The sequence below is a fragment of the Fusarium verticillioides genome, chromosome 1 (assembly GCF_000149555.1).
Source record: "Fusarium verticillioides 7600 chromosome 1, whole genome shotgun sequence".
NCBI classification, from domain to species: domain Eukaryota; kingdom Fungi; phylum Ascomycota; class Sordariomycetes; order Hypocreales; family Nectriaceae; genus Fusarium; species Fusarium verticillioides.
This window is the reverse complement of record NC_031675.1, coordinates 1,276,582-1,287,307: the sequence shown is the minus strand read 5'-3', so window position 1 is coordinate 1,287,307 and position 10,726 is coordinate 1,276,582. Positions and strand designations below refer to the sequence as shown.

Genomic DNA, 10,726 nt, shown 5'->3' with positions numbered 1-10,726 from the left:
TTATCTGAACCCTTCTCGGTGGATCATTCACCAAACTCCACCTACCACCAACATGTCAAAACCAAAGGCCCCCAAGAGCAACCTCATACAAAACACCATCAACGAATGGCTTGGTTCAGGACTGGTCTCTGAAATAGGCAAAGATGAAGAACGGAAAGCCCAACTCTTGAACAGCGCACCCAAGCGCTTTACCATTTATGAGCCCATGGTACTGCTACCCACAGCAAGCTTCACATCCTTACCCTGGACAACCGCCTTACAAGACGCCGGCCCAGATTCATGCCAACAACTCTGGTCTAAGATCCTGGCACGGCTGTCGACACAGGCAAAGGAGCCATTGACCCATCTTGCCGTGAATGAAGGCATCCCTCTACACAAGGCAGGTGAGGAGGCGGATGAGAATGTGAGAAGAAGTCCAAGTGGGTTGCGCACTCTCTACGGAGATTTTGGGTCTTCAGATGCCTCAGCGGATGAACCTTCTGAAGAAGATTTTGAAAACACTTTATGGGTCTCGACGAAGCAAAATGGAATTTTCCAAACTTGGGCACCCAGATGGACAATGTTTAGCCGGGGAAATGTCAAAGAGAAAGCAAGGTTGTTGGATATGGGGAACAAGACACTGCAGGGCTCATGGGCAGTTGATCTCTACGCTGGAATCGGCTACTTTGTTTTTTCATATGCTCGACTTGGCATGAGAGTCTTGTGCTGGGAGATCAACCCATGGAGTGTCGAAGGTCTACGACGTGGCGCCAAAGCAAACCGATGGAGCGTTCGAATTGTTCAAGGTGAAGATCTGGCCCTACCAAACGAAGACATCATAAACGGAGGAGAGCAGATTATTGTATTCCTGGAGAGCAATGAGGAAGCTCGAAAGAGGATACGGTCGCTACAGGGTAATGATATGGCACAAGACATACGGCACATCAACTGTGGTTTCCTGCCAACAAGCGAACCAACTTGGAGAGACACGTGGGATATTTCCTCTCCAGGCAGTGAGACATGGCTGCATCTTCACGAAAACGTTGGCGCAAACGACACGGAAACAAGACGCCAGGAGATACAGCGCAAATTCGAGGACTGGAGCCAAGGAACAGAGCGGACAGCCAAGGCCGAGCATATCGAGCTTGTCAAGACATTCGCACCAGGCGTCTGGCACTGCGTCTTTGACGTCCATGTTTACAAGATCTAGCTATATCGTGTATCATGCTTATTATCCCAATAATGTCGAGTACATAGAATTTCAGATTCATCCATCATGATGTCATGCGCCCCTATCACACACGCCCCGAGTCCCTGCCCCAGTCATGGTATTCTAGGTAAAGTAAAATACAGTTCAGTATCGCGTTCTATCGTCTATTGTCGTCGGAACTTTTGAGGAATGTTGGCCTCGACGATGGAGAGCTTCTGCATTGCTTCGAGGCGTTCCTGGGCATCCTCCATCTCGTCGTGTTTCTTAAAATGCTCAATGTCTTCGGGATGTGTCAGGTCCTCGAGCTTGGTGTTGTCGTCGTGGTACTTTTCCCAATGATGGATCTCATACTCGTACTCATCATCGCCGTGGTGGCCGGGGCCAGTGTTAAGGTCGGGGAGTGTCTTTCCAGACTTGATAAAGTCCATCCACTCCTGGCGACTGACAGAGGAGTCGCCGTCCTTATCGAGAAGACCCAGCAGAACATCGCGGACCTCGTCCTTCTTCTTCTCGTCCATGCCCTTGTTTGATTCGTCGAAGAGACCATACGTTCGCATCAGCTCAGCAGCTTGCCACCAGCCGTCGCTGTTGTAATCGTGGAGGGTGAAGAAGGAGTCGGCGTCCCAGCCTTGAACATGATGCTCCTCTGGAAGTATTAGGTTAGTATGTTTGTAGCGCAATTCAGAGGGAACAGGAAAGTAACATACCCGCCATATGTTTGGTCATCCAGTCTGCATTGGCATCAACCACGGGCTTCTGCGAGTGAGCGCCGCCATGAGCAAAGACGGTGGTCGCAAAAGCGACACTGAGCAAGACACCGGTGCGCATTGTACTGTAGACCTGGCGCGAGAAATGCAGAAGTCTAGACTTGTGCGATGCAGTTATAACGAGGCAATTGACGCTGGGAGAAGCCGACTTTAAAGGAGTGAAGTTCCAATCTGAAAGGACCCAACGGGACCTAGCAACGACTCAAGCGAACGTGGTCCCTACTGATCTGGAATTGGAGGTGGGCTGCCAGGGGTCCCGAAGCGCTGAGCCACTAAAAGCTTATCTCCCAGGTACAACGTTATGACTGATGGACGGCCTCAACACCGAGTATCAATAACCTGGGCTGGATCGTTCTTTTAACTCTAGAGGTATGTAAATTAACTTTTATATTTTCCGTGGTCGATCTAGAATGGGCGCAAACTTTCTGTAAGTTCACTGCCATACATATATACGCTTTAGGTGTGACTCTATTGAACTTCTTTGAGTCAATCCCTACAAACTCATCTCCATTCCTTGTCGTACCGAGGGATCTACAAGCAATATTTGGTGGGGGATTCTAATTAAGCATCGTCCATATCCCGTGATTTGGCGTCAGAAATAAACCACTGTCCAACGCGTCTCCATATCAACCGCGTTCTCTAGCTAAATATTGACTCCTCGTTATCACAAACTACCTACACCAAACCTGGTGGCCACAATAATTCAGACCTCAATATGAGTCGTCAAATTGAGCAAGCATTGCTCTCATTAATGCCAACATATGGCTCTGATCTACCTCCTGCTCTCGTTGAACTTGCAGGTTCTTTGCTTGCCCAGTCTCGGCATCAAGCGAGTACCCTGAAGGCAGATGAAGAGATTGCTAGAACATACGCTTGCGCAAACATTGCGTGTGATCGGTATGTGTTATGGAATCACTTGGGGATTCGAAGCTGACAATAACAGCCTAAAAATTACTCTTGATCTTCCACCTATCGAACCAAGACCGCCAATTCCTCCTCGTATCTACAAGCGTCTCTACACTCATCTTGATAATATTCTGCGCGGCAGCTCAACTCCTACAAGAGCTACTCCAGGACGAACAAGAACACCAGGTTCAAGATTCCGTGATGCCGATAACTCACCCTCACGACCACTACCGTCAAGAGCAACGCCAACAAAAGAACAAAGTTTAGCGCAATTCAGGACACCAACAAAGGGGGCTACCGGTACACCGACAAAATCTACTCGCAAGAAGGAAGCTTTCGCCGGAGTCAATCTCCATGCATGGATTCAACCTACCACAAGATGGGTATGTGCAGAAACTGACCACAAGAAGCTGGCTCCTACAATTTTAGCTGGCATGGAGAACATCATAACACCTGCAGGTCGACGAACAGATGACGAGTGGGTTCTGCAGAATCTGACGGCCTTGTTTGCCGCAGTCTACTTCTTCGTAACTATGCGGGTCAAAGCTCTTGCTTCTGGCGAAGGTATTGATAGGGAAGGATATGTCCCTCTTCGAAAAGAGATCCTTGCTCTTCTCGCCAGAGCACGAAATGAAGTAACAGTTAAGGGTCTGGCGGAAGAGGATGCCTGGGAAGGTTGGTCGACCGTCAAGTCTAAGGATTTCGATGATGCGGTTGCCAAAGTCAACGAACGAGCGTGGCTCACGGGTGACTGGTATCAAGGAATCGCAGATGTCGTCAAGCTGTCCCAAAGAAGCCATCTCGAAGACGTCGAGATGCAGGATGAGGAGGTAATCCTGAAGATGCAAATAAAAAAAGCAGACACCATGTTTCAAGACAAGTACGACTTTCTCAGCGAGGCGAAACGGACAAAGTACAGTCACTGGAAGGAAGATATGTTCGCCAAAATTGCTCTATCGACAACTCAAGGTGCTGCCATGGAGGTAGATACATAGTGAAGTGCTAAGCTCTGCTTTTCACCCAAGAATTATAAACACGAACTATCCTCTTCGTTTCCTAAACATCGAAGATCCATCAAAATCATTGTCTATTCAACAAGAATCCATTTACTGAGAGGATCGAGCTCGCTTCTGGAAGCCTCCGTTCTGGCCATCGCCACCACCGAAGCCTTGGCCGGGGCCAGCGACGAAGGTTGGGACAGCACCCCCGGACTGGTTTCCGCTGCCGCTACCGCTACCGGCTCCCGGAGTCTGAAAAGGAGTCTCGGGGACGTCAGGGGTGTTGTTGTTACCGCCACCGAGGCCAGCACCGGGAGTAGGGTTAGTGACGGCACCGTCACCACCGCCGAAACCGTTGCCGGGTCCAGCGACGAAGGTGGGAATGGTACCGCTGGGCTGAGTCTGATCACCTCCGTTTCCACTGCCGTTTCCGCTGTCGTTTCCACTTCCGCTACCGGGTTGAGTAAGGTCACCTCCGGCTGAGTTTCCACTGCCGGGTGTCTGGACGGGAGTGCCAGGGCTGCCAGAGTTGCCGCCCTCACCGAAACCATTACCGGGTCCAGCAACGAAAGTAGGAATGGTACCGCTGGGCTGGCTTCCACCTAGACCACCACCAGGCTGGTTTCCGGTACCAGGAGTCTGAATGGGAGTGCTAGGGCTGTTACCGTCACCGAAACCGTTTCCTGGTCCAGCAACGAAAGTAGGGATGACACCGCTGGGAGCAGTGCCTGGGCCCTCGAGCCCACTGCCTGGGGTAGGGACAAGAGTGGGAGCGACGGGAGCATCAGTGGCACCGCCGTTTCCACCATTGCCTCCCTCGCCAAAACCGTTACCAGGTCCGGCAGAGAAAGTAGGGATGGCACCGCTAGGCTGGCTTCCACTGAGGCCGCCACCGTTTCCACCCTGAGAGCCACCACTGCCTCCAGGAGTTGAAGGTGAGTCTTGGTTGCGAGATCGACCACGGCCTCGGAAGGATGCACCTTGTACACCACCTCCGGTGCCCGGAGTTTGAATGGGAGCGGGGACAGAAGCACCACCGCCGATGTTGCCATCATTTCCTCCAGGCAGACCACCGGTTGGAGCTGCAGCGGGGGGAGTGTTGGTGTTACCTCCACCACCGAAGAAGCCGCCTCCGTTACCTCCTCCGAAGAAGTTTCCAAGGCCGGGAAAGCCGCCACCGCCAAAGAAGCCACCGCCAGTGCCTGGAGTGGTAGCAGGAGCATCGTTACCACTGCCGCTGCCGGGGAAGCTGAAGCCACTGCCAGGGGTTGGGATGGCACCTCCGCTTCCACCTCCTAGGCTGGGAAGGCCAGAAGGAATGAGGCCAGAGCCGCCGCTGGGAAGGGCAGTAGGGAGAGAACCGCCGAGACCAGCACCGGGTGTTTGGGCATCGCCACCGTTGCCAAACTGTGGGCGAGGTCGGGCCATGGCCGGAGAAGAAAGGGCCAAAGCCAAAGTGACAAGGTTAAGGACAGCCATTTTGATCTTGAAAGAAGGATATAATGTACTTGAAGGAAAGAGAAAAGAGGGAATAGATCGTGGAAAAAGGACTGACCACAGATGCCTGCAACTGAAAGTCTAGTGATGAAAGAAAAGAGCGAGGGAAAGTGGCGATGGAGAGAATCAGAAGCTGAGCAGAAGCATCAGAGAAACGGACGTTTATATACAATGTGCCTCGAAACTAAAACATGGGGCGGTCGTTAAAAGTCTGCCAACTAATTATCCCTATTACCGAACGTAACCCAGAACTCGCGTAGACGTTCCATATTGACATCAGCGAATCCCAGCTCCGATGGCAAGCTGATGGTTTCAAGATCCAGAGGCTCTGACAAACACAAGCAGGGAGTTGATCAACGACGATTGGATCCCCTGGCGATCTCTGCAAGGGACAAGGGGTAAGCTTTTGACTGCATTAGTGGAAAGATCTGATGGATTGAGTTTGTTAGTCTGCAAGGAAAAAAGGCCGATGGATAAGGCTAACAAGCTCAAGTTTCGTATTTAGAGACCTTGTCGATAATCGATATATCGGGAGCCGATGTGGGCGTCTATCCGGAAGTCTTGGGCTTCACTGGTAATCAATGTTGAAGATGACGCGGCTCGTGTTTATCAATCACGTTTTTGGAGAATGTTTCCTTGCTGTTGCATGGATTGAAGCTCCGTTGATCAAGGGTTTCTCTGTCGTTGGGTGTTTCAGGATCCTTTAAGGGGGCATTTTGATGTTTGAGTCAGGATTTGGTTTCGACTAGAGCCGTACTCCGAAACTTGAGTCTCCATATTTTAAGTCGACGGACATGTTTAAGTCAAACGAAACGACATATAGATCATACCATCCCTTGAAGTAATGGGGGATCTAGAGATGGGTGTTGGTGGATTATTGCGTTTTGGTGATGGTGTGACGGAGAATTCCAGAAGTTTAAAGTTCTCCTGATGGTGTCATTCGGTGATCTTTGTTTGAATCAGGGTTATAGTTATTCGGCAGTAATAACGGCATGTAAACAAGGGCAATGATCAGCTTGTACCTTGAGAACAGTTTGCCCGTTGCTGAAAGATCTATTGTATATACAGTGTCGTGAACAGTAAGTAATATCAGATTGATGACCCTGAGGCGGTACACGGAGAGAACCAAGATAGTTGAAAGCGGCTATCGCAGCGAGTGAAAAGGCCAGGAAACACGTGGGAATATAGAATATGGGCAGAAAGAGAAACAATATCTGCCTCGAGTTGGCAAACAATCATCGTATCTCGCTCGATCATGATGCGATTGGTAGAAAGTTCAGTTTCGTCGGAACGATCATCACATCCAAGTTTCTGGACTCGCGGAGGTTACCGCCTGAGTAAAGACTTGCGTCGATCTTGGGACAGGTTTCGGTGCAAACACGTCGCTGTTTGGCGGTTCAACTTGACTAGTTTGATGGGTATAACGAGTGTGTCTTGTGTTCAAATATAGGCTTGATGCAGCAAATATCACAGATTTACTCATAAACACTCCAAGGTAAGGAGGGAGAATTGGAAATTTGATACAGAAAGCAGCGAGCATAGTGATATGAGTATTCAGAAACGCTGTGATATGAGCTGAAATACGAGTGTCTACACATGAGGCCTAGTGTCGTGGGTGGTATAACAGAGCTGAACTATACCGCCCCCCTGACAGACAATCAGCCCAGTTTTCCAGGGACAAAGGGGTGCCCAGCACTCAGCCCTCCATCTACTGCCCATGCCTGTCCATTAACATAGCTACTCTCATCACTTCCCAAGAAGAGCGCAACGCGAGCGATCTCGTCAGCATGTCCGCCTCTCTTCATAGGGTTCAACTGTCCGATCCTCCCCTCACTTCCACGGGCCCTCGCGGCTTCATACATAGGCGCTGTCATGCCAGTCTCGATGAGACCTGGGCAGATGGCGTTCATACGTACGCCGGTTCCAGCGAGTTGGTATGATATGGTCTGGGCGAGAGATACCACGGCTGCTTTGGAGGCTGAGTATGGTGTGGAACCGGCATTGGAGCGAATTCCTGCAACAGACGCTGTACCGATGATACTGCCGCTGGCTTGAGGCTTGTCGGCAGAAGTCTGCATCATAGCTGGTGCCGCGTACTTGGCCGCTAGAAAGACACTGCAACATAATTTAGATGATACCGATCCAGTATATACTGTGGGGAACGTCGCATACCTTGACGTGTTGGTGTTGAGTATCGACATAAACTCATCTTTGCTGAAATCAGAGAACAGCGTGGTTCGACCGACGACCCCAGCATTAGCAAAGAAGACGTCCAAGCGACCATAGCGTTGGATCGCGTCATCGACTACCTCCTTGACCTTGTCCTCATCGGCGGCATCGAAACGCCTCGTGTGAATTTCCACGTTGGGAAACGCAGCGTTGATCTCCTTTTTATGAGATTCAAGGTGCGTATCGTCAAAGTCGCAGAGATACAATGCTCGGGCACCGCTTTCAGCGTATTGATGCGCTGTAGCACGACCGATACCCAGGGGTGAGTTTGTACCTGCACCGGGTCAGCAGTGTTGATTAGAGGAGTTCTCGCGTTGTAATACCTGTTATGATGACGACTTTGCCCTCGACGCGGAGCTTACTTGAACCCGGAGCTACCTTGTTGATAGGTGGAAGAAGTTGGTTGCCAATGGCATTGATACGACTCTGCGCCTTGTCAGACATGGCGTGAGTGTGTCTGTGTCTAGTCTACCTGCAACTGTGGTATTATGTTAAGTAGACCGAGATTACGAAAAAGGCGGGTTTTTATTCTATTAATGTCTCTATCATGGAGCCGAGGCTTGGGGGTTGTTGTATCTGGGGTATGTCCCTGTTTGGGCAAGATTTAAAGAAGCTTTCCCCGGCTAAAGTGGACCCATGAGGGAAGTCCACCCCGGAGCCGAGGCTCGGGGAATCTATTCATGTCTTCCGGGCTTTGCTTCCGCTGAGTCACGTGTACCTTTACATACATTCATACATACATGCAATCGTTCATTACTCATACTGCCTAGGAGAGTCATAATAGTTACACAAAGCCTACTCAACTTCAACAACATCATAAATTGGAACCATCTCCAAAAGCGTCGCCTCCAACATCTCCTTCTGCTCCTGAAGAAACACCCTCACGGCGTCGGGATTGAACTTGATACCCGCAGCTTGCTGCTCACGAAGTTTCTTTGCGTGTTCTCGAAATCGTATCTCAAGGACGTCTGCTCGGTAGGTGCAGTAGTCATACACAAGTTCTGACTGATTACTTATGGGTCGAGAACCCGTGAGGACCATCTCGTCCTTGACAAAGGGAGACTTGGGACGGAATGCTGTGATGAAGGAGATTCTTTCTTTACCAATCGCCTTGAGTGCAGCGTGTTGGACATAGCGACCTTGAAGAATCACCGCAGTGCCCTAGAAAATATTAGTTTATATGTTCATGTTAAGTGACAGGTAGCTCACCATGGTTGGACCGCGAACTTTGAGAACTTCAGCGTCACCTTTGAGGACTGCAGTCTCGCCACCCTTCATATCCGAACAGTCAGAAAGCATTGTAACACAGACAAACGGAAAGCTATCATAGTGCCAGGAAAAGCCAACGTTGTCGCTAGCTCCCTTCTTCTCGTCCTCGCCGTCGCTAAAGAGCAGGTTGCAATGGCCGATCTCATACTCAAATGCGTGAACTAGATCAATACCAGCCACTTTTGAAACAGCTTGCTGAACTTCAGGACTCTTCCAGAGAGCGTGAGCAAAGGGTGCTTGCCTATAAGATCTTAGCTAAATCACCTATCATTGTGTCTGGAGTGATGTACTTTTGAGTATATCCTCGAATCTGGTTCTTCGTAAAGGTCGAAGCATACTGGCACGTCCTAAGAACATTCTCACTAAGAAGTTCACGTCGGACTTGCTTCACGGCAGCTTCAGTGAAAAGAGAGAAAGGGTCCGAGGCAGCAATGGGGGAAACGCCCAGGTTCTCGTATCCCCATTCTTTCATGGTGTAAGTCCGCTTGGGGAACTCGAAATTTACATGCTTCTTGGCGTCAAACTCTTCGATGGGTGTGGCCCGAGCTGTATCGATGATATCTTGTGGGATCTTGTTGGTAGGTCGGAAAGGGGCTTTGTTGGTTGGGCCGATAACGAAGGGTGCTGGTTTTCGAACCGGAAGGGTGGTAGGTGTGTTGTAGATGACTGAAGGCATAGTAACTAGAATTTATCGAGATTCTATACTCGTCGTTAGTGTAGATGAAGTCCCAGTTGAGATGGGTGTATGTATTTGTCCTGAAATTGCAGAGTTCTAGATAAGAAGGGCAAGGCATAAAGGAGGTCCAACGTTTTATATCTTAGATGCTCCTGGCTGGCCTGCATCTGACTACACCAGATACACTAGATTGCCCAATGAAAGGAGTGGTCCCTATCATACATGTATCCTTGAGGGAAGCGTGTATATCGAGAGCTTCATTCTTTGGTCAAATGATCATGAACTTCATTAGTTCATGCCAAATACCGATGCAAGAAGGGGGAAGAAGCATGTCAATCGTTGAACCAATCACCCAAAATTGACTGATATCTCGGATCTCGACCTTCTAGCGCTTCTGTTACTTCTGGGGTTCATGCTTCTATTGCACCGCCTTGTCGAGTTTGGTGATAGCTCGGTTCAGCTGGTGTGTAGGTCGGATAAAGTTCCCGCGACCAGGGAACCTGGCCTCCGGTTGAAGTTAGATAACGACAAAGATGATCAATAACATGAGTCCATGTGATATCAGACTTGAGTTTTGTGCAGATGATATACAAAAGGCGAAGAGTTGGCAGTCACCAAACTTCCCGGGGGGTACAAAGAAAACAACAGTGGTCAAGAACATGACAGCAACAACAAAAGAGGCATAAGGACTGATAAGGCATGGATATTTCTTAAGAATAGACCCTGTGGCTGCTATCCATATGATTACTTCCAAGTCATTTCCCATCATTCGCAAACACCCGGTCACCATTGTGTAGTCAAAACAACAGTCTATTTAATCTTTGGGAAACTAGATGAAACCCAAAATGAGAAGTGCAGTAGCTCAATCTCTGCATACCAGACATTGATACCACACCCCGAGCATTATCAGTATGAGATTCATGTTACAACTCTTTACTTTCGTATTACATGCACTGACACAACGGGGTTTCATCTCTCTATAAAGCTCTTCACTCGTGTGACTTCCTCACCGTGCTTCTTGACTTGTACGAGAAACATCTAAGAGGGTTGGAGGTGTAGATGATGTGAATTGTGGTATCTATCCCCTTTCCTGTCTTGCCATGATCGTGTGCCACCTTATCTCGGGAACATAGTTTCGTATCGCTGGCTATCTTTCTTACATCTATCACTGAAGATGTCCTTGTTCAAGCTAAGA

At 49.4% G+C, this 10,726-nt stretch overlaps 6 protein-coding genes across 6 annotated transcripts; 2 read left to right on the top strand and 4 right to left on the bottom strand.

Annotated features, from left to right (window-relative positions):
• Window positions 1-43: 43 nt before the first annotated feature.
• On the top strand, window positions 44-1,345 carry FVEG_09544 (tRNA wybutosine-synthesizing protein 2). The gene has a single exon (XM_018898557.1). It carries the CDS (start codon window positions 53-55, stop codon window positions 1,187-1,189), a length of 1,137 nt encoding a protein of 378 aa, XP_018756469.1. The 5' UTR covers window positions 44-52; the 3' UTR covers window positions 1,190-1,345.
• On the bottom strand, window positions 651-2,165 carry FVEG_09545 (hypothetical protein). The gene is made up of 2 exons (XM_018898558.1): window positions 1,897-2,165; window positions 651-1,835 (listed from the first exon to the last, which is right to left on the bottom strand). Exons 1-2 carry the CDS (start codon window positions 2,015-2,017, stop codon window positions 1,354-1,356), a joined length of 603 nt encoding a protein of 200 aa, XP_018756470.1. The 5' UTR covers window positions 2,018-2,165; the 3' UTR covers window positions 651-1,353.
• Window positions 2,166-2,598: 433 nt separating this feature from the next.
• FVEG_09546 (hypothetical protein) lies at window positions 2,599-3,921 on the top strand. The gene is made up of 2 exons (XM_018898559.1): window positions 2,599-2,853; window positions 2,900-3,921. Exons 1-2 carry the CDS (start codon window positions 2,672-2,674, stop codon window positions 3,855-3,857), a joined length of 1,140 nt encoding a protein of 379 aa, XP_018756471.1. The 5' UTR covers window positions 2,599-2,671; the 3' UTR covers window positions 3,858-3,921.
• A 47-nt stretch (window positions 3,922-3,968) lies between these two features.
• On the bottom strand, window positions 3,969-5,481 carry FVEG_09547 (hypothetical protein; the record flags this gene model as incomplete). The annotated part of the gene is made up of 1 exon (XM_018898560.1): window positions 3,969-5,481. The coding sequence occupies exon 1, from the start codon at window positions 5,337-5,339 to the stop codon at window positions 3,969-3,971; it is 1,371 nt and encodes a 456-aa protein (XP_018756472.1). The 5' UTR covers window positions 5,340-5,481.
• A 1,534-nt stretch (window positions 5,482-7,015) lies between these two features.
• On the bottom strand, window positions 7,016-8,030 carry FVEG_09548 (3-oxoacyl-[acyl-carrier protein] reductase; the record flags this gene model as incomplete). Its single annotated transcript, XM_018898561.1, has 3 exons — window positions 7,016-7,472; window positions 7,530-7,860; window positions 7,910-8,030. 3 exons carry the CDS (start codon window positions 8,028-8,030, stop codon window positions 7,016-7,018), a joined length of 909 nt encoding a protein of 302 aa, XP_018756473.1.
• Window positions 8,031-8,381: 351 nt separating this feature from the next.
• FVEG_09549 (hypothetical protein) lies at window positions 8,382-9,531 on the bottom strand (the record flags this gene model as incomplete). The annotated part of the gene is made up of 3 exons (XM_018898562.1): window positions 8,382-8,747; window positions 8,796-9,096; window positions 9,146-9,531. 3 exons carry the CDS (start codon window positions 9,529-9,531, stop codon window positions 8,382-8,384), a joined length of 1,053 nt encoding a protein of 350 aa, XP_018756474.1.
• Window positions 9,532-10,726: the final 1,195 nt, after the last annotated feature.